Source organism: Gopherus evgoodei, chromosome 8 (assembly GCF_007399415.2).
Source record: "Gopherus evgoodei ecotype Sinaloan lineage chromosome 8, rGopEvg1_v1.p, whole genome shotgun sequence".
Lineage (NCBI taxonomy): Eukaryota > Metazoa > Chordata > Testudines > Testudinidae > Gopherus > Gopherus evgoodei.
In genome coordinates, this window is record NC_044329.1 from 83,044,517 (window position 1) to 83,067,978 (window position 23,462).

The 23,462-nt window shown below is 39.5% G+C and overlaps 1 protein-coding gene across 1 annotated transcript in view; it reads left to right on the forward strand.

Moving 5' to 3' along the window:
- COL24A1 (collagen type XXIV alpha 1 chain) overlaps positions 1-23,462 on the forward strand; it is a 253,533-nt gene that overhangs the window by 157,561 nt on the left and 72,510 nt on the right. Inside the window, exons 25-32 of the mRNA XM_030572150.1 lie at positions 10,023-10,076; positions 12,858-12,911; positions 15,468-15,521; positions 16,217-16,270; positions 19,200-19,253; positions 19,651-19,695; positions 19,816-19,860; positions 22,541-22,594. Coding sequence (XP_030428010.1) covers positions 10,023-10,076; positions 12,858-12,911; positions 15,468-15,521; positions 16,217-16,270; positions 19,200-19,253; positions 19,651-19,695; positions 19,816-19,860; positions 22,541-22,594 — 414 coding nt within the window. The remainder of the gene's footprint in view (positions 1-10,022; positions 10,077-12,857; positions 12,912-15,467; positions 15,522-16,216; positions 16,271-19,199; positions 19,254-19,650; positions 19,696-19,815; positions 19,861-22,540; positions 22,595-23,462) is intronic.

Below are 23,462 nucleotides of genomic sequence, written 5' to 3' on the forward strand. Positions count from 1 at the left end.
CAAGATAAGTAGCTTCAGAGGCTTTTACTCAGATGACCTTGATTTACTACCAAATAACTATTTCAAAGGACAGAAAATTTTAACAAAACCGATAGTCAGATCCCACTGTGTGGAACAGAGGACAAGGGCATCTGCCTTTCTAACCTTGTGCTTCTGAACATAATCATGAGTAAAGCACCTATAGATCTTATGTTCCCTTCCTAACATTTTTGGTACAAAGGCACTGAGGCAGGAAATTGATCTGAAATTTTAAGGTTGACTATTAATACAGATCAGACACCAAAAAACTTAGATTGCCAAGTGGCATAAGCATAGCAGTGAGATTCAGAAACTGTGATCAAACAGCTGTTTAGTTGTCAGGCCCTGCATATGGGGCAATGTTCTAGTCAACCATCATCTTCTTGCCTAACTCAGAATGCAGTGTCATCAGCAAATACGTGTAGCAGAAGGCATTAAAGGTTTTGGAAAAGACTAAATTCGGTAAGCATATTCAATTTTCCTCCCTGAGCTCCTGGCTTACGGTATTGTAAATCAGAGCCAACTCAGTCTGCATAGTAAATGATGGCACTGTAATATGCTTCAGTATCTCAGGTTTGTTTCAAAATTTAGAAGAAACAGTACTGCTTATGAGTCGGATCTGATCTTGATTAGAGAGAGATTGTGTGTTATTTCTGTTCTATTTGAAATTGAGAGAGCTTTGTTGCAGGGTATAGCAACAGCGGCACCATGTCATACAAACAAAGGAAAAAATGGCTACAAGGACAAAAATAGATTGGGGAAGACAGCATTAGAATGAGCAAGGTGTCTGTGCATGCAAACTTTTATATTCTCGTCATTGTTCCTTTCTCCAAGTAAACCAACTTGCTATAGGGCCTTAGATTCGTCTGAGGAAGAATTTTTCCTCTACCTCCTTGCTTTCTCCACAGTGAAAAGCCTTTCCTAACCATTACAGAATAAAATATATACTTTTTTTTTTAAGAACAACTTTTTGGAGTTCTCTCTGGAAGGATAAGTAATATGACCCAAGTATGTTTTACCTTTACAGTCATACAGACAGCTTCTGGCAATTAGTTATGTGGCATTGACAAAGGAAGTGTCTTGGGCCCAGGAGATGACCCCATTAAAGCTAAATTCCCCCTCTGTGTAGGAAGTCAGAATTTTCTCAATATTTTTTCCATTTTAGCTCCTTTTTGTTCCGTGTTCGCAGCAGTCTGGAGACAGGACAGCCTTTAAAACTAATTGTCTGCACTCTGCGTTAGCACTGATCAGATTTGGGCTTCATTTCAGGGTCTTTGCTTTCATCTTCAAAACTCTGAATGAACTCAGATCCAGTTATCTATTGGATCCAAAGGATCTGCATTTTGGCACTGTCTCTGGAGCAGTCAGGAGTGATGCTGTGACTCAGAGAGTCAGAATCCCACTCCTGGCTCCCTTGCTGCTCCAGGGAGGGAATGAACTGCTCTGGGTCTATCCGCACTACAATGTTCTGTTCCCCAAAAAGCCAGCACAATGGTGTTAGCTGGCACACTATGTGGACAGGTCAAGATTCCACCCCCTCCTTTGTGAGGAGGGAACAGAGTGGCTCTTTTGAGCATGCCTCTCTCCCCATATTGTTAACTGTGATGTGCATTGCTGTTGCAGGGGTACAGCGGGTGCCTTGCTAGCTGCACAACCATTTGGCCTATTTATTTTTATGTGTTTATTTATTTATTTATTGCAAATAAGCTGCATTACCTTGTAATTATTAATTTATTTTTGCTGTTGTCTATTAAAAATAAGATCAAACTAATATAAATGTACCAAATCTTATTATGTATCATAATGCATGGCTGGTGAAATTGGTCTGAGACTGGACTTTAGTTTCAAAGGTTGGGGGGTTCATATTAAAAGTTGAAACCACATATCTAGGTATATTCGTATGACATAAAATAATAGAAGCTCAGGTTTGTAATAGAAGGTTTGTAATATGGTTGTTCTTTGAGTAGTGGTTTTCTGTTAAAATTAACATAGAAAGTAACTGACTTAATCAGTTTAATTTTGATGTGCTGAAATCTGGATGTTGGTTGGTTTTGGTTTTGGTTTTTAAATACTATACCCAGGTGAAGGAAACTCTTTGCAAAGACTGAAGTTTATAGGCTCTTGATAAAAATGTCTGTGTATAAATCCTTACAAGCAGACAGTAATTATTGCATTGGTACAGGTTAGATCTCATCTTCCAGCTGGGAGGAATGTGCAGATGCAAGAAAAGTTTCATGGAAATAAATAGAAAGAAAAGAGTACAATAATATAAAGATTTTCTTGTGGCAAGAAAATATTGTATGGTTATTTGTATCATGTCATTAACATTATGTCTTATGAATATGGTGAAATTTTGAATTCTGTATGAAATGATGCTTTATTGGAAAGTTATCTTTTGACTTAAAAGTAAATGTTAGTTTATATAGCCTGAGAGGTAACTGCTGACACGGGAACCTTTTGGTACTGGATGAATATCCACTTCTCTCTAACCAAGCCTTTTTAAAAATTACTATATACTCTATTTTGCACTAAGTATAAAATATGTTTCCAATTATTGCACTCTAGTCCAGTTTCTAACACACAACATGTGCCCTGGCAATATGCTTGGTCTTCCTTACACATGTGTTAGATGTGGGCTCTGGTCTCTGATCCATTTTCCATAAAAGTGCTTATGTCAAGGAGGCTTCTATAAAGAGATTTTTGTCATTAGAGAGTTGTACATAAATCCTTGAAAATGAAAGTTTATGGCCTAATTTTTTAACATAGTTTATGGCCATGATCACTGTTTTCATGTAGTTGTTTTCCTTTTCCTTTCCTTTATAATACTTATATTTAACACATTCAATTTGATTTTTGGAGTGTACCACTGTGCCAAAAGGGAGTTATGGGGATGCCAAAGGACTCTGACTTAATACACTACCTTTGGCAGATATTTACCCTCTTCCGTAATAAGCAGAGATGGGCTCAAACCTGTAGTGATCTGGATCCAAACTTTGCAGTTGACTTCCTTATGTTAGCCAAACTAAAGCCCTGGATCTAAAGAGCCCCATGAACTCTGAGAAAGTTTAGTATGACATCAACACTATTTGGCTTGGCCTAATTGGTATAAAGGAGTTTTTGTTTCTGTAAATAAATGTCAGTAAATGTTTTACTAGGCTTTCTCAGTCTCACTTTGTCTGCCTAGGATGTTGCCATTTTTTTTTCCAAAAGAAAAAGAACATCAAGAATGTTCCTCTTTTTCCATCTCTGCTGGCACCCCCACCATGTTCACCTTAGTCTCTGACTCTCTAATCTCACTTCTGACCTTTCTCTTCCTTCCCATCCTCCTTGAAAACTCCACTATCCTTCCCATTTTTCAGGCTTGCAACCTCTACTTTAAAAAAGGCTCTCTCCTCCCAGAGATCCCACTGCTTTAGTACTCTTGTAAGTAAAGACTCTACCTGGAAGGCTCCCATTGCTAGTACCAAGAAAGGGTCCACATCCTCTTCACTCAGCTGTCCTCAGTCTTCCAAACCAGTTTTGATAATCAGCGCCAAATCCTGGTACCGCCTCCACTATGTTGAGGCAGGGAAGATATGAGCTCTGCTCAAGGGGTAACTCATGGCATCAATCCTCTTTCTGGAATGGGAGATAGCAAAGAAATTAGTCATGGGCCTTCCAACATTTTTAACTCACGAGCCCACATGCCTGATCACTCTGGACAGGCTAGCGGGGGTGACTCCCTGTTGCATCTAGCTCCATGTAGAATTAAGTGCACTGTGCCATGAAGCTCAATACTGGCAATGACTCCTTACTTAACAATACCAGCAGGCCGATTACTAACTATTGACCCCAACCCTGGCCCCAGTACCAATACCATTAGCACCTGTCTCTGCAGTACTGTGCTTGAAAGGAACCATGGTACGTATCATGACAGAAACACCTCCACAGTCCACATCAACAGGCAGGGAGATGCCTTCTTATCCCCTTGTGTCAGGAAGCAATCAAGCTGTGCACATGGTACAAGCTTCACAGGATAACTCCCTTGGTCCTTTGCGTACCAGAAACAAACAAAGATCTGGTGGATTGCCTCAGCAGACAGTACTCAGCCAACCATGAGTGGTCACTCTCTTCTTAAGCCTTTATTCCACTGATGGGGATCCCTGAGGTAGATCTTGCCTTGTCTTCTGCTCCAGAGCAGATACCGAGACCAGGGTCACTCCAAGATGCTTTCCTCATCTTCTGGCTTCATTGGCTTCTCTGTGCTTTTCTTCCCATCCCCCATAGAGACATAAGGAAGATCAGTCAGGATGTGGCCACGGTGATACTTACAGCCCCTTATTGGGCCAGACAGTCATTATTGGCTCACAAACCTATTGTGTATGTCCACACAGCCACCAGTCTCTCCCCAGTCTGCCAGACATATTCAATTCTCCATCCAGACTCCACTTCCTTACTCTGATTACCTGGAAGTTAGCTGGCTGAGCAAAATGACAGCATTAGATCCTCATAGATCCAAAAGATCTTGTAACAGAACAGTAACTTTTCTACACAATCAGTCTGCAGATCAAAGTGGAAGAGATTTTTCCATCTGGTCTTCACAACAAGGCCTTGTCCTGTTGCAAGCTTCTATTACCAAGATCCTGGATAACAGCCTCCAGGTCAAGCTGTTGGGCTCCCACGTCAGCTCTGTCAGGGTGTGTTTAGTTTTCTTAGCAGCTTGCCACCCTCACACTCAGACTTACATAGTGTTCTCTTATTCCACTCTTCTAAAGATTCTAAAAGGACTGGATCACACATATCACCTTCTTCAGGAACCTCCCTCATTTTGAGATTTTAATGTAGTTTTTAGGGCCTTGTGAAGCCCTTATGTGTTGAACTCTTATCCAGGTGCTTTCTTCGCCAGCTCACACCCCAAACTGTATTCCTGGGGCCTACAACTTCAGATAGGAGAATTAGTAAGATTCAAGCACTGACGGCAGACCCTCTTTATATTGTATTCAACAGAGCAATTGAGATGGCCTAACACTGGCTATGATATCAAAATGTATTAAACAATGAGATTTCTAACGCAGCTCAAATTCCAGGAAAATGGGGAGCAGAGACGGGTGACCAGATGTCCCTATTTTATAGGGACAGTCCCAATATTTGGGGTTTTGTCTTATATAGGTGCCCATTACCCCGCACCCCTGTTCCAATTTTTCACGCTTGCTGTCTGGTCACCCTAGAGCAGAGTACAAATCACAAAACCTAGCAGTGATTTTGCACCTGCTGTTTTCTAGCGGCCTTGATTGTGGATTTTATTGAACCTATATACATAAACAGAGCATGTTTAAAGGCAGAAATCACTGACTTTGTTTTGTCACCAGTATAAATCTATAGTGCAATGATTCTGAAAGGCTGAAATAAAATAATAATTAAATCATAAAAGAAGTAAGAGCTACCTGGTGTGTGTGAATATTTTTGTTCTTGAAAAACAAAAACTTGTTTAAGTGCCAGTTAAAGTTGCTTGCTGCTAATTAAACTTGGTTATATTCCTATGTATGTAGAGATAGCAGTTGCCAACATCTGAATCTTATACACATAATCTGATTTAATGTGTTACAGACATAACACAGTTGAATATTACTACATTACTAGTAAGTTTCATATTTCTGCCATATTTCGCAAGTAGTGTCGGTCCTGGGACCAACATGACTACAACAATACTGCATATTTCATGATCACTCATATGATGTGTTCCAGGTGCCTTTTGCTAGTTCTTCAATCACCATTTTTTTTAAATGTTCCACTTTTGCTAACCCCATCCTAGTCCAGATCTTCGGGATAGCAAGGAAATTGAGAACATGTTTCCAACAATACTCGTTTTACAATTGCACTAACTCCCTAAAGCAGTTTTCTTCCAGAATTTAATAGTAATCAGAGGTAGTCTTTAATGTGTTCAAAACCTGGAACGCACATAGCTGCTGACTGATTGTGGCCCATTTGCATGATTTTCCAGTTGGAAACTCCAGAAATAATTCCTCTTGGAAGAAATATACTGCATTCAAAAGAAAGATAATTTACAGGAGTTGTTTTACACCTTACCGAAAAGATACAACAGCCAAAAACTTCCACATGTTTATTAAGAAGATCCAAAAAGGGTTACAATCGAGGAAACGCTTTGAACCATAACTCTCAACCTCCTAAGCACCAAAGGGTAATTAGACTGCCAGCTCCCACTGCAAGTCATTGGGATTGGATCCCTAACTCTCACTTGTGCTATTGAAAATCTGCTGCCTCCAAGTATGTAGCTGGGACCACCAGCTCTGTGCATTTTCTTTTTGAAAAAAAAAAAAACCTCGCAACATCCTCAGAAAACAAGATGAAACTGAAGGAGTAGAGTCAAGCATTTACTGATCTTTATTTATAGAAGCAAAAGGCATCAATATGCCAATACATAGCTGGGACTGCCAATATGTGTAGAAAGGGACAACATTCATGTTTGCCATGTCTACATGCTGTTATGTAATTTCCTCACTGCTATAAAAATACATTAACCAAACTACATTTGGATCTGTTATTATTTGTTGTTATATTTAGTAAAATACTGAATGTACATTAATTTTTTTCACTTCATCAAATAGCTCAGAATTGGGATCGTGAATGTGCTCTCCTTTCCCAGGCATTCACAGCTTCTCTCTACTGACTGCATCTTTTCTTTTCCTATTGCTCCCTATGTTGTTTCTTCCACCCTCTCTATAGATTTCTGTCCCAGGGAGAAGGTGCCCGTGCTCATTACTACTGCTTGGAAGTAACTGGCCGCAGTCACTAATCAACCTTAAGAGTGGGCACTTTCAGTTTTCCACCTAACCATTGAGTGTCCTGTAAAATTATAAGTACCTGAAAGATCTCTTCTAATTCTCGTTACAGGGAACAGTAACTCTTTCAAATGAACACAGCTCCATATAGCTTCTAGCTATGATTCTATTAGGTGTTCTCAGAATAAAATAAATTCACTCAACAGGAATAAAGATTATTTCTTACCTGTAATACAATCGGGGCAGATCCTCAGCTGGACTAAACCATCCTAGCTCCATTTTGTTTAAATCCTTGAAGCTGTGACAGTTTACACCAGCTGAGGAGTTGCCCCTCAGATAATTACTGTGTTCTTTTCACAATTCAATCCCTACTCTCAGTCCAGGCTATGAATGTAATGTTCAGAATACAAATCCCAGAGCCGCTAAACTGCCTCAAAGCATTAAGACTTCCTTAAACAAATTAGTTGTAGGTGTAATTAGTTTGTTTTTTTTTAGTCTATATCACAATTAAGAACTATAAGACTTGGCCAGATTGTGAAGCTTTGACTTCTATTGATGGGAAGTTACTCATATGAGAAATCCCATTGATTTTAATGGTCAGACGGAGTTTATATGTCTGGGGTGAACTCATTCAGTTCTGTGGCAAAGCTCCCATTAATTTCAATGGAGCCAGAATTTCCCACCTGGTATATAAACTGCTGTTACAATGTACAAACTAATGAATGTATCCATTTTAATAAGATGTCTTGATGACAGGGTTTGGTGTTCTCCTTTATGTGTTCCTATTGGTATGAAAGATTGGTTAAAAATGAACGTAAAAAGAAGATATTTTCAGTTGTTGATTTTTCAGTTGTTCAGTATAAAGAACTGCCTTTTCCTCTTTCCTCTAGACTCTCATTTGTTTACATAGTGCCTCGTTTTCAAAGTCTCCTTCTACCCTAGAATCTGGAGGCAGTTCAAATTGAAGGACTATGTCTCCAGGATGGTAGATTTCTGAGATAGGCTAGTAAAAGTAAAACAATGTGTGGGCTATATAGGGGAGGCATATGCAGTAGGATTAATGGTTACAGGTCTATTCAAATTAGAGTATGTAATTATGTTAAGAATTACAGAAAAGACATTTTCTTTCATTGGAGAAGTTTTCATTTTTTCCTAGGCAAATTTTACAAGCCTTTTATGGAAGGTATTTTCCAAACACTGTCAATAGACTGCTTTAAACTCTGCTCTGGACAGATATGTCTGCTTACCCATATGGCTTTCCCCCTCCATTTGTTAAGTAAGACTTCATTTTCTTTAAAAAGAAAAAGAATAAAGAGTTCAGAAGGGGCCCAAAAGCTTTAACAACAGACTCAAGAGTAGAAATGTCAATCATCCAAGTCTTTTGAAGCTGGGAGGATACTCTGTAATTTTCAACTACATACCCATTTTAGAGAGATTTGGGAAAAAGCAGCATAACTGCACCGAACAATATATATATGTATAAATTTCAAAAATAAATAATCATGTGAGTGGCACCATTTAGCCATATGGTTTCAGATATTGTAGCTGCTTAGCTTCCATTATCTCTTTTGACATCTGTCTATCAGCCTGTATATGCACCCTTGCTCCTCAAGCGGACTACAGAAAAGCAGCACCTGCTAAATTAGATGAGCAAAAAGAAAAAAAAAGCTAAGGCTGCACTCCACTATTAATACCCAATGGGAAATATCAGGATAGTAATCAAAGAATTGTCCTGTTTTAACTGCATGTTGGAAAACAGGCCTCGCTCTAAATTTCTTTGTTTTCTGCATTTAGGCCTCAATTCAGCAAAGGTACTTAGGGACCAGCCTAACTGTAGGCATTTGAAGCGAATTGGGCTACACACAGGCTTACATAAAGTTAAGCACATCGTTAAGTACCTTACTGAATCAGGGCCTAGAGTTACAATGATGCTGAATGCTACAAAGATGGAGGTATTTTATTTATTTAATTGTTCATTTATTTTGAATGTTGTGGTGGCGGTGTGTTACATGATGTGGGGGTGAGATTTTTCAAAATTGCTCAGCATTGGCCTAACCCTGCGCCTGTTGAGAGTTACCATTGGCTTCAATGGGAACAGACCGAGGCCACTGAGAATGGACTAGTTCCAAAAGGACATATATTTTATTAGTGGAACACACCTGCTTAGAACCCCTCCATATAGATCTTTTGTTATAGCCAGTACAATGCTGGTGGAAATTAGTAGGACAGAGTCACGAGAGACCTATTTTCTTAAGAAAAGATCTGATCCTGTGTCTTACTCAGCCAAAACTCCCCATGATTTCAATGGATATTCCATTCCTAGAAAGCTAAGGAGAAAATAAGGATAACCCCCTCCAGTAGTATTTTTGTTTTGCCCGGGTTTGACTCACTCAGGCTGCGCTCCAGTGACACTGAGGATATTCTTTGATGAATTTATACCTTCCTAGAAATTTATGGCTAGGACTAAAGCACTAGGAAAGCAATTAGCACGGCTAGTTATATGTTGATAGAGCACCTGGCACAATGAGGCCCAACCTAGTAGTGGCATTTAGGTGCTACTGTAATGCCGACAGACCCTGGTTGTCTGTGGGCAGGATCAAACCTGGGACCTCTGGAGCTAAATGCATGAGCCTCTACTGCACGAGCTAAAAGCCATATGGCTGTAGAGCAGACTCATTAATCTTTCTCTAGGTGGTCTTGGAGCCACTAAATGGGACAGAACACCACACTCAGGAGGTGTGTGGCTTACACTACCACAACACAAAAGTTAAATAATAATTAAATAATATTTCCCCTTCTTCCATCATCCCGTGATTGCATCTGGATCTGAGTACAGGGGATACCTCCCACAGGCTAGAATCTAGCCCCAACTGCAAACTGTCAGCAGAAGCTGCTACCAGAGATGTCTGTTCAGCAGAGAAAATGGTATATTAGGAAAAGCTCTGTAATGCTGTGGTGAGACTACCAGGAGGGGGAAGGTTAGGAATTAGTATTAATTATCTGCCCCTGAAGTCCTATGAGCTAGGCTGTACAACACTTACTCACATGGATGAACTCTGACTCACACAAACAGTCCTTTCCAAACCACTGGGTCTACTCTTGTGAATAGGTGGCTCACCAGGTTGAAAAAGGGCTCCACAATCTGCCCTTTGTTTGTTGGCAGATGCAAAAACATGAAGCAGCCCGGGCCTCATACAAATAAAATCTATTTGTTTTTTCATGTAGGGACCCATTGGTTTACCTGGAGAAATTGGACCTGCTGGAATACCTGGTGAAAAGGTAACTTCAAACACCTCAGTCTGAACAGCAGTATAAATCGCTTATAGAAACCATACATTGATGATGGATTATTTAGTGATCACGGTGACATAATTAATATGTCAGTGTGCATTTTAACACTTAGAGATATAATCAAATGCAGCACAAATCCAATACCAGTGACCAGCACGTGATACGTTTGACTTTATTTATAGTGAAATTGGAGCTTGTGAATTTACTGGACTGGGCAGAGATATTGTTCGTGCCTGAGTGCCTGCCTTCCTATGCATTTCACTGAGTTCAGTCTGAGAATGTGACATGACCAGTATTTGTTTCAATTGGGTGGCCATTTTTCACTTCACTGTGGAGAGAGAGATAAAAGCAGAACACTATTATTTGGCAATAAGTATTAGTACCATTTCTGTGCCAGTTTTTAAATGAAGCTAAGTCAATAAATGAACATAGTTACAGTTTCCTCTCCTATGTGGCACCCAGATGTGTTTGTGAATGTAATCTTTGGCAGTGTTAATATTATTAGCATAATGTAAGTTTAAGACTGTTAGACAAGTTGTACTTTAACAAAAAGATAAAATCAGGAAGCTATTACCTAACTGACCGTCAGTTTCAATTACAATTAACACATAATTATTTGTCAGAATGATCTAGCACCATTCAACTCCTGCAGCGTTGAATTAGTTCACCTACTTTGGTGGCTGGAATTCAAAAGTATGCTATTGACAAAATCTTACTCTATGAATTTGTTATAACTTCCATGAAAATATGGTGATATTTTTACTGTTGGTTTATATTACAAGGAAAAGGAAATACATGAAATGAAAGCACTGGTTGTCAAATCTTAAATCTGATAAGGCTTTAATCATAACTGCATGCCTAGAATACAGTATTGAAGGAGATCTTGTCATTTTGTTTGCTCTTCATGCACTTACAAAGTTACTTCAGTTGCTGGATTAAAATCAGGGCCACCTGGGGGGGGCAAGTGGGGCAATTTGCCCCGGGCCCCGCAGGGGCTCCCACGAGAGTTTTTCGAGGCCCCTGGAGCTTCTTCCACTCCAGGCCCCCGGAGCTTCTTCCACTCCAGGTCTTCGGTGGCACTTTGGCGGCGGGGGGTCCTTCCATTCCAGGACCCACCGCCAAAGTGCCCCGAAGACCCACAGCGGGGGTTCCTTCCGCCTTGGGACCCGCCGCCAAAGTACCCCGAAGACCCACGGCGGGGGATCCTTCTGCCCTGGGACCCGCCGCCGAAGTGCCAGGTCTTCGGCAGCAATTCGGTGGCGGGGATCCCACGCCGCCGAAGACCCCAGGCCCACTGAATCCTCTGGGTTGCCCTGTTTAAAATAGGAGAGGAAATGTAGCAAATCTGCCAGCAAATGGAAGCAAACTGCTTATGACAGAGTGGCAGTTTCCATGACTACACTGGATACTTGTGTCTTCATGATTAATGGTGTGCTGTAATGTGATGTACCAGGTGCCTCTCTGTAACATAAAGGAATCTTTTGTTATTTTTAAGAGCTGTATTTTAGCCGCCAATATTAATCCTCAGCCAGACCTAGTAGCTGGGCCGGATGTTGTTAGGATAGAAGAGGAGTGAGGATATAAGAGGTGAGGAAAACCCTCCTCCTCCTCTAGCCAGGGAGCATGAGAAATGGCAGTGGCAGCTGATGCTGAGGTGGGGGCTTGACTTGCCCATATGTACATGTTATTAAAAAATGAGGGAAAAGTGAAGATTTTTTTTTCTCTTGTTTATTTGTTATCGTTATAGATAACTCAGGGATGCATAAAGAATGTAGGTGGCTATGAATGTGACACACCCCCATGCAAGGCACGTCCCTGCTGCTGGTGGTTTGCATAGCCCAGTTCACTTTCTGAATCTCTTTCCTGTAAGCCTTCTAGTAGAATGGAAGGGAAAGAGTAACTTGTAGTTTGATTTTATTTTCAAAACGAAAAACTGGGACACTGTGGATGCATTTGAGGGGTCACAGGAAGGTGTTGTGCTGGGGAAATAGAGGTTGGTGGAGAAGTGGGGTGGGGAGAGGTGCCCTCTCCCACTTCACTTTGAGGAAATGGGACACTTTATAGTAAAGGGTACAGTGGGAGAAAACCATATTTATTCCTCTATTGCCCCTTCGCTATTGTCTCTTAATGTCAACCTCTCCCCTTCTATCTCCCCACTACTGACTTGTCCCACTTTTGTACACCTGTTCACCTACTTCCCCATTCATCAGTTGACTTCATTTCCATCTGAACTCAAACCCGCCCACACGTCATCCTCTGAGCTCAGAAAGTTCCTAAGCCGCCTCCTCTTCCTCCAGCCAAACCCCCACATGGTCAGAAACACCTCACACGTGCATGCGTGTGAACGCACATGTCACCCCCTATAGGCTGAGAACCCCTTTTCTTTCTCTAGAGCTCAGAATCACTCTCCTTAGTTCAGAGGATCACACACACAACCCTTCAGGTTCATGAAACCAACTTGCAGGCTCTGAACTTTTTACCTACCTAATATCCACCATGAGCAGCAGGCTCAGAAATTTAAACCCTCCCCTTCCTACTTGATGCTAAATCCAAAACAATAGGAGTAGTAGCAGTAAGGAGCATGTGCCTGTGCTTTGAAATAGCCCCACAGAAGCCTGGTCTCTACTTCTGCCCTCCTCTACCTGCAGCTCCTGTGTTACAGGGACTCCTGGCCACAGTACGAAATCCTCACTGGGGAAAGAGAACTGTGCCAGTGAAATAACACACCATAAATTTGTTTCTTCTCTTTTTTTAAATTGTTTGTTAAAGGGAGAGCGAGGCAGTCCAGGGCCAGTGGGCCCTCCTGGAGAGAAAGGTGTCACGGTAAGCAGTAAATAAGGTACAAGTCAGCTTTATTTTACTTGCAAAGGAACTGTTCCTTCCCAAAAACCTAATTCATTTTGGCCATGCCAATAGCAAAAAACCTTATGGAAAAATAACGCATTTATGATATATTATTTCTAGGAAAGTTTCCATTTAGTAGCTTGCTAAGTACTTTGCAAACTGAAGCAGCATGCGGTGAATATGAATTACCCACTTTTTAAAAAATGGCTCTCATCAGATTTATGTGCAGGATTGAAGCCCAGTGAATTAGCAGGCATGACAAAAAAGAAGGAAAAGTAAACTTCATAGTCTGCGGATTATGTTTGCTGAGAAACTTCTTTCTAAGACTTAGGGCTGGATTCACAGGTGTTGCAATGCCTGACTTTTAGATGCTCTGATGCCTTGTAGAATTCACAGCCCTAAAGTAGATGTCCAGGCTTTCTGTACAATGTGTGGGGAGAATTAGGCACCTGAAAAGGGAATTCACGGAAGTCAGCAAGCTGAGCAGGGAGCTGCCTTCGCTAGCCAACAAGAAATGCCAAGGAGAGAGGGTATTTGGGGGACTTGGAGGCTATGACTACACTACACACATAACTGGCAGCGGTTTGTAGTGTACATGTAGCTACCTTCCCAGTGAAAAACACACTGCATCCACATTGTAGTATGTAGCTACATATGTCAGTGAAAGGCTCTGGCAGAGGGGAGGCAACGTTGAAAGCTTCCAGCAGCTCCCAGTAGCCAGAGCCTTTCCCCACTGCCAGAGTCTTTCCCTGCAACAGGGAGCTGCTGGAGCCTTTTCCTGGCTGCCAAAGTGGAGAAAAGCTCCAGCAGCAGGGAGGCAGTGGGATGCTACACTGCTAAAAATAGGAGTGTAGGCAGTGAGGCATGGCTTGGGCGAAAAGAGAGCCATTAGGGGCTGTACTTGTTTTCATACTCACCCCCATCTGGCATATCTTCACTCCCCTGAGCTGTGCCTCACCATCTACCCTGCTATTTGTACCAGTGCTAGGGAGCTTACATGGGGATGTACAACATGCTGATGAAAGAAGTGTGCAATAAGTCACACGCCGAGAGAGGCACCTATTTCCACTTGGGATCCTCTCCTGGAGTTGGAGACCTATACTGAGTCTACTGGTGGTTACATTGTTACATGACATTTCCCTCTCTCCTTTTAATGTTCTTGTTCTAACGAGATCAAACTCTTGTTGCTCAGAGCAACATTATTATATTTAATGAGAGCTGCTGTGGGAGGTCATGAGCAGTAGGGAGAGGCAGTCTCTTGGGCAGCTTGGTTCAGTTCCAGGGATGGATTTGAATAGCAAGACCAGGGGCCTTGAAGCTAGCTCTTTTTATTCAATAAGGAAGCCAGTGCACAGAGTAGAGCCCTGGGGTGATGTGTGGGTGAGCTGATGTATTTTGTAACCATTGTCCTAGTAGGGTGATGTATCTGGTACCAGTTGAAGGTTTTTCAGGGTGTATGGCTTCATTACTAGATATAGTAAATTGCAGTAGTCAAGCTGGAGATCGCAAACGCACAGATCACTAGGCCTGAGACTGATAGGGTGTGATGTGTTTTCTGGCCAGCTGCAAATAGAAGGGACATTTTTTTGAAGCAGTTGCTCTTTAGGTGTGTATTAGCAGAGAAGAGACCAAATGGACCCCTAGGCTCCAGATCAGTTCAGCAGTCTGCAGAAATGAGATGATATTCTATGACGCACTTCCCGCGTCCTACCAACATTAAATCTGTCTTGACTGGGTTCACCTTCTATCTGCCACTTTACACTCAGAAACAGATCTCAGCCAGGAACTGAATAAAAGATGATTTATTAGTATAGGATACAATCCTGTTAACACTTTACTATCAGCCATAGTGCATACTACTGTGAGTAGTTCAACTAAAGTCATGGTAGAAAGTGCTATGCCAGGTGGTAAGTGTTTGCAGTAAATGTAACATGCCATGACATTGTGGACCAGAGCTGGAGTTTGCAATCTTGGGTGGGTCTGCAAAATAATTTTTCCTTGCCAGTCCTGTTCCCACAAAATACCACTGACACTTGTCTACCGTGACCACCTGTTCACACCATTACGCACAGTCCTGGTTGGAGGATAATGGATGGTAAGCAATTTCTTTGGGTTTGGGACACATCCCAAATTTAAATGACTTCTTTGAAATGTATGTATCCAGTTCTGGACTGTTGCACTGTCAAGTTTTTCTGTTTTAGGCTCTGGCAACATGTATCCAGGAGAACTATAATTTTGCTGTGTCCTAGGCAGTTACCAAATCAGAGTTGCCAGACTGGATTATCTTTGGGATGGGATGGAAATCTTTTGCCTGTTTTAGAAATTTGAAAATCTGGTTTTGTTCATAAAAGCTCTTTTGAGTTGGTGCACATTCATATCTTATGACCTTGGAGAGTGGATTGCTTCTTTCAAATACTCTGAAGATGATATAATCAGCTTTTGAGGGGATTATTTTAAATGCCATTACCTGCCAAAAGTGCAGTTTTGAGTTCAGCAAGTTAAGATCAGAATTATTCAATCCCTTTTCTATTTTAGGGCTATTCAGGACCTCCAGGGGGATTTGGGCCTTTAGGGCCACAAGGACTGCCTGTAAGTATAGACCAAGATTTTGATTTAACATAAAATGCAGTCTGTTTAAAAATCACTCTTTTGTTCTGTTACTGTTAAGGCTATTTGCAGAACTGTCATGAAAATATACCAGCCCGGGCACAAATACTGTTCACCTGCCCTTTGCCTATATTTTTTACTTACCCAGAGCAAGTAGACAAGTGGAATTTTTCAAGACTGATTTAAACTGTAGCCATTTTAATTTTTATTTTGCTGATATTTAATTAAAATCCATTAATTGTAAGGATGATGTATTTACTATTAAAAACAAATGGAATCTTCCTGATTTGCTTGTGTTATACTCTCCACCATGGGTCACCAGCAGGGATAGCAAATGAGTCTTGTAGCACCCTAAAACATAAGTTTCTACCATTTGAACCAAAGGACCTGGTAGCAGTAGTAGGTTCTTATCATTTATGTGAATAGCCACTAGAGAAAGGCACAGTCCACGTTATTTCTGACCCAGCCCAAAGCCAATACTAAACATATTTTATTGGGCAAGTTGTACTGAAGTAATTTGGTTGATTCTGAGCTTTTAGAAAGAGAGACTGCATGATTTTTTTCACCTATAGTGAACTACTATGAGAATTTATATGTAGTCTATAATATAGATCTCTTGTCACTTCTGGAGGTATTTCTGTACAGGATATTAAATAATGAGTTGATGTAATACTTAGGGTCCTTCAGGAGCAAGAGGACCTCCAGGACCACAGGGATCTAAAGGACGAAGAGTAAGTAGAATTGTTATTATATTTTACCTAAATAAATGATCAGCACATGACTTAATAGGAATGTAGTTTCTAAATTGCCTCCAGTTGCTTCTTTTGAGTTCTCTGCCAGGTTATAGAATATTGATCATCAATATCGATTCAAGGCATTTTAACTGAAATATGACACGCAAGACATGTGCTTCTAGTAAGAAATATATCCAAGTTCCAGTTCTGCTCCCATTGGAGTAACTTTGAGTTTTGCCATTGACTTCAATTGGAAGCAGGATCAGAACCAAAATTATTGCTTGTTTACTATACCCATCTCTGCTTACAGAAATATATTAATGCAAACCTTCATCCCTGTTGATGGACTGTGTTTCTGTGTTTTGCAGACTAAAGGTTTTCTTTATCAGCATTCTTTCAATGCCTTCTAATACCAGTGAAATAATATTACAATTCCTAGTGTATAATTTTAGGAGAGGAAAAACAAAGCTATACATGACACCTAATATCATCATTTTCCTGCACCATAAAACTCAGTTTAGACTATTTGCATGTTCCCTATTTTATCAGCAAAATGTGAAAACTTGTATTTTTTTCCTTGTGCACAGTGAACTGATCCAAAGTCCATTTGAGTCAATGAAAGTTTTTCCATTGAGTTAAACAGTTTCAAAGAGAGCAATTAAGCTGTAAAATAATGTGATGGTTTGATACATGATCTATGTGACTCTTCCTCTTAGAAAGCTAGTTAATTACTTATTCTTGTAGGCCTGAGCACTCATCATTTTAGATTTAATTTAATGCTTTGAACAAGGAGGCACTTGATGCCTTACAGAACTGGGTCTTTTATGAGATGAAAAGTAAGGTATCATCTTACTTAGAGAACACTTAAAACAAATTCTTAACGGTCTCTTTTGCCAAAATTCTTGAATCCTTTTCTGTCAAATACTTTTTTGTAACAGGAACTGGAAACAAAAATAGTCCTTCATATAGTTAAATATCTATTACATCATTTCCTTCTTTTAAAAAAGACATTTCAATATATAGTTTTTTGATGAAAATGAAAATGTTCATATACTTTAATTTACAAATATTATAAGGTTGGAGAATTTTTAACTTTTGTTGGATAAAGATAAATACTTAAGAGGCTTACATATATGTCCTAACACTAGGGTCCTATACAGAACGTTAAGTTTAGTAAACTTGTTTTGCATCATAAAAATATGTATATGTTTTAATTTTTTCTTTCATTATTATTACAGCTTATACAATGTTACATAAGAAATTTAGAAAAAAAGTGTTATTTTATATTTATTTCCCAGATATTTGAAATATACTTTATATAGTACTAGGAATATACTACTTTTTCATTAGAGAAAGTTAATATCTTGCCTATAATGTTCTTCTCCCTTCAATTATGGTTTCCTCCTTCAAAATAAATCTGTTGTAATTTGCTTCTGTTTTGCTAGTACAATACATATGAGCCATTTGTGAAATACTACATATAAAATGTATAATCTCTGCTAAAAGTTAGGAATTGGTGTAATAATAAACCTTATTTTGAAACTGCTTCTAACTGGAAATGCCACATCAATGTTTTCTTTTCTTTAGGATGAGATATACAGAATAACTTATCCCAGTCTTTTACACTTGATCAAATATGTGAAACTGAGTTGAAACATGTACACATATCCACTTTTCATCTAAAAGTGTCAATATTAGCCCTAAGTGCCTGTGCTAACATTAGATGTTCCTGTATAGTTATTCTACACATAAAACCATGAGATTGTGATGGACTTTCTAAATCTGGTACATTATAGGTCTGATTCTGCTGGTCTAACTCTAATAAACTCCTATTTAAGTGGACAATTTGTCTGTTAGGGTTGCAGGATTAAGAAATTAACCTAAAACTTCAATTGCTCACAGACAAAAGATCTTCAAGTCCCACCAAAGAGAATTGCTATAATCCTATGAAAACAGGGTGTTTGCATTCCTACTTCATTAATAACAATGGATTTGGTCTTCTAAAATGTTACTTTTTAGACACGATTTAAAAGGTTGAGGAAATAAAATGTTACAATTTGGGTATGTATTTGTTGATTTAATAATAATAGTATATCTTTTAACAAAAACAATGAATAATCTTTAAAATCCTCCTAAAAACATAACACCTAGGAATGTTCAGAACTGGTTAGATAAATCTGCATGTGAAAATAGTCATACGTAATTTAGCTCAGAAAATCATCAACTGTGGGAAGCACCTAATGAGACACGACTTGCAGCAACATGAATGGTATGTAGAGCAACAAACCAGAGTGAAAAACAGGCTGCATTCACACTGCAGCATGTAGCTGCACATGTCAGTGAGAAGCTCTGCCAGGTGGAGGCAATGGGGAAAGGCTTGGCAGCAGACTTTAGTTAATCTAGCAATATGGAAGCCCCTGCTGAAAAATAGTTTACCATTTCTATTTGGCTTTATATTGGTTTAACATCAGAAGAACTGTACTATCTAAATTTTAAAGGCCAGATGTTCAGTCCCAGACCAATTTTTGCACATTCAGCTGATAACATGACCAAATGTGAGCATCCAAATAATCAGTTATACTTGCAAATGCAGGTTTTGTTTGCACATAAAACTGGGAGCATAGAAATAAAGTTTGCCTTCAAGCAGGTTAAACATCTTGTTTAAATATTAAACAGTAAAGACATTCTTTTTAGACTCATATTACAGCAAGCTGGAAACTGATTTTGTAATAGTTGATGCTTTATTTCACATTTAACAAAATAAAAAGTGCTTTTTATCATGTGGAATTTCAGAGCTCCATGCTAAGACAATGGGTAGCTTTCCATTCAACTGTAAAGCTGATGTGGTATCTTTCTGTTAAATCTCTACAGTAGGCACTGTCAATAGTTTATAATTAAAACCAGAAATCACTTGTTTAATTTCCAGGGGCAAAGGGGTCTAGATGGTCCTCCAGGAGAGCAAGGGACACAAGGTATTAAGGTAATTATTTATTTGTTTTGTTCAGTACTGCCGAGGGCGCTTATACAGCATACGGTGTTGACTGATGGAAAAGAAAAGAGGGGAAAAAAGTAAAGGGCACTATGAAATAGTTTTGAGTTTGCTATTAATCCAATGAGGGACTCACAATTTTCTGTTTCATTGAGGTTCTTATTTTTATGTCTATAGTAGACATGTAGATCTGAATTCTGGTCTCATTCACACTGGAGTTAATTCATAGTAGATGCATCAATTTAAGTGAAGTTACTCTACATTTATACTGGTATAAATGATGGCACAATTTGTCCTGTGGTAGTTCTCTTTTTCCACATGTGTAGTTTTCTGTGTTTCAAATCTAGTAAATTCGTACTGAACTCATTCATCATTGCTTATTTGTCAGGGAGAAAGAGGTGATCCAGGGAAAAAAGGTGTTCATGGACTTATTGTAAGTATTGGAGATGTTTTGGGCATTAGGCACTAATACCTATGCTAGGAATTTTTGCCTGACATTGATTTGCAATTTATCTGACATCAGCATTCTCTTTTAATAATTTTATTTGACCAGGGCAAGGCTGGAAACCCTGGAGAAAGGGGTGATTCAGGAGTACCAGTAAGTACTGAAATCTTATAGCCCTGTTACAAAAAAACAAAACAAAATCTTGCTTCACACTCAAATGCAAGGGAAATTATTTTCTTTATACCAGTCATTGAGGTCTGAGAATAATGGTTTGCATTTACTTTGTATAGAACCTTTCATCTGAGGATCTTAAGGCATATTAGTAACATCAATTTACAAAGCATCAGAATTCCTCTGTGGCATTGTATCTGAGTTTTACAAATGGATAAATTAAGGCATAGATGGTAGAGTGACATGCTCAAGATCAAACAGTGGCAGATATGAGAATGAAACCTAGGAATATCTGGTAGTAATCCTATCTATTATTAGAAATGTAATCTTTCAGGTGAGATACTGTCTATAGGATGTAGCTTAAAAGAACATTGCAATAGAAGAAATTCTATTGCGTAATTGCGGGAGACAGCTAGAAGTTGCCATGCACATTGGAATAGTTTTATCGCCATTTTTAGAGGAGACAGCCAATATGGTATAACCACAGGGCTTTGTGATCATTGCAGGGATAAAATGTATATCTTATAAACATAACTGGAACTCTGTGTTAGGACACCTTTCCTATGAACTTTATACCAATAAAAAAGCTTTTCCATAAGAGAACAAAGCTCAGCCTTCTGTGAAAATCACACATCTTCCTATGGTAATATGTTTAACAGACCAGTCACACTATAATGACTTTTCAAGCTAATAGAAAAGAAGTAAGGAAAACAAAAGCCAGAGAATAATACCAATCATATTACCAATGCAATGCTGTACTTAAGGCTTATAATGTTGTTTGCCATTTTAATCAGGGCCACTTCATAGCTTTGCCTGTTTGTCTAGAGAATTGGGAAGTTTGCTGCCCCCGTCAGTTGTTCCACAGAGTAATATGTGTACCACCTCACACCATTCATTTGGAGAGAGTATGAGACCACATTGGTTGCTGACAAGTAGAGAGGTCATATAGAAAACACGCTGAAGAAATGGCATCCCTCAATCAGAGAAGGATAATAATGGCAAGGAAGATATCTTGCCCCACCTCTCTTCAGTCGCTGAGCAACTCTCAATTTAAATCCAGTGTTAGGTTCAAAAAATTTGGAATCTCACATAGTTGTAAACCACATCCTTTTTCGAGTCAGATGTAAAACTGAGGTCCTGACCACTTGTGGTTGTGAAGGACCGCATGGCATTTTTTGCCAGAGTAGAAATTGCCTCTTCAGTTTCAGTCAGGTATGGTATTCTTCATTGTTTCCTGTTCTCCACTGTTGCTTGGTATTGCTGAGGTCATTCAAACCAGAAGTCACTTTAGTGCCAGGTGACCTTTATCTGTACAGGAGATGTAATTCAGTTTATTTATGGAATCCTTGAGGATCCATTGGGATGAAAGGTGCTATATAAATTCAAGATGTTATTCTCTTGATATTCCCTTTTACTTCTCTTGGTGATAGTCTTTAATTCCACTGCAGTGCATAGGTACTGGAACTGGGGGTGCTGCCATACTTCCTGGCTTGAAGTGGTTTCTATCATATAAAGGGTTCACAGTTTGGTTCAATGACTCTCAGCACCCCTAGTATACAAATTATTCCAGCACCCCACTGCAGTGGAAACCCCATTTATACAGCTGCACTTATGTCTAAATTCTGGTTCAGACTCAATAAACACACTGAGTATTTGACTCTACTTGCCTTTGTTTAGCTCACTCTAGTTCATATCTGCATAAATGACTCTGATTACAACCCCAAAGTGGATTTTGACTGACAAACTGAGCGTGGCCTCACAAAACTCCCATGTACAATATACCCACTTCTGAGATTACAACTGCTGGGCACCACCGCTCTGGATGAAAAGATGGGTTCATCTGCCAAACAGGTCAAAGAAATAGCTAAGGAAGTCCGATGAGTGACTCTAAGCAGATTTTGTCTCGTTCCCTAGGCAGGCAATAAAGCTGGCTAGACAATAGGGCAGAAATGTATCTTGCTCCTACTGTTGCAGCACAGTGAATGCTACCTTTTGCTTTCTGCCATCTCTTCTGTTTTTTCTTTCTTGTTCCCAAGGACCCTTACTGAATTTGAGGGGCATTTTCACTTGAGTGATCTGTAACAGACAAAAAATAATGTATAATTGAGAGCTATGTGTTTCATTTCTTCACAGACTCTGGTGTTTATACCAAAGGAACAAATAGAGCAAAACACCTTTAGGTTGAAGAGATATTGTCTATAGGAACAAGTGACGTTATTGCAGAGTGTTAAAGGTTGCCATTATGCTTCTATATCTCCTCTTCATGGATGGAAATGGGGTTCTGTGAAACAGTTGAGCAGAACTTGCGTGTGTTGCTATGGTGTAAAGCTGAGACTTGTCCAATTAATCCCACATATATTGTTTGAGGGACAAAGAGTCCCTTAACCCTGTTGTAGGTCACGTGTGAACCGCAGGAATCTGTTAAGATTTTAAATGGAAAATCAGCAAACCAGCCACCCCCAAGTAAATGAAGCACAAGCAGGCGTCAGCTCACTCATGAATCACAAGAGCTGACGTAATAACACAGATCACATAGGAGAAGGCTAAGCACATTTCTAGAGGGATTTTTTGAGGGAGTTGCTAGGTGCACAGAAGTGGGAAGGAAGCGGCTTTTTACAGAATTTGAAACAGATCTTTTTCCTATTGGTTTTGTTTCTCTTAGGGCTTGCCTGGACCTCCTGGAAACACGGGTGACAGAGGCCCTGTGGGAGAGCCAGTAAGTTGATCGTCATACTTTCCTGATAAGGCTTTTTATCTATTGTACTTAATTCCCTGATAACTCGACTTCCACTCTATCAAGGTTTGCAGCTGTCACTACTTTTGGAAACTGCGCCAAGACTACTTTGGAACAGATTCTGTAGCCCTCTCTTTGGTTAGCTCAACATGAGTAACAATGGCAGAATCTGGTCCATTATATTATGCGGCTTCACACTGCTTAGAGACAGACATACTGTATGACGTAGTATGTAAATAAAACTTTAAATGTAGACATTGATGGTTTCCTTATTTTCAGCCAAATTTTATGCTAGTTATTCTGGCATTCTGGAACCGCATATACTTGGCAGGTTACTGCTCTAACAAAAAAGAGTCTGTTTTAATAAACCTCAGGCATTCTTTTCCTGAATGGTTTGCTGTTCCTATTTTTATTATTACAAAGCCCCACATACTTTTCTGTGGCTAATACTATACAAAATACCATATAGAGAGGTAGAAACTATATACAATGGACTGGAAGGTATAAACACGGCAAGAATGTTGTTACATCAACAACTCTAAAGCCAAATCGCACGTTTATAAATATAATGTAGTAGTGTGTGTTTTCGTGGGGGGACTAGCCATAAGGCTGCCATTTTATTTTGCAAAACAAAAACTTGTCAAATAACTTTTTATATTTTATTTTTATTGCCTATGAAAAAATTACTTCTTGTAGCAAATGGCATAGAAGTACGTTGTTGATATAATCTTAAGATTTACAGTATACTGTATTCTTTTAAGTGCTAAACTGATGCCTATAAATCCATAGGATGACTTGGATGCCTGCAGGTGGTCTTTATGTAATTATTTGGGCTAAAACAGTGGAAAAA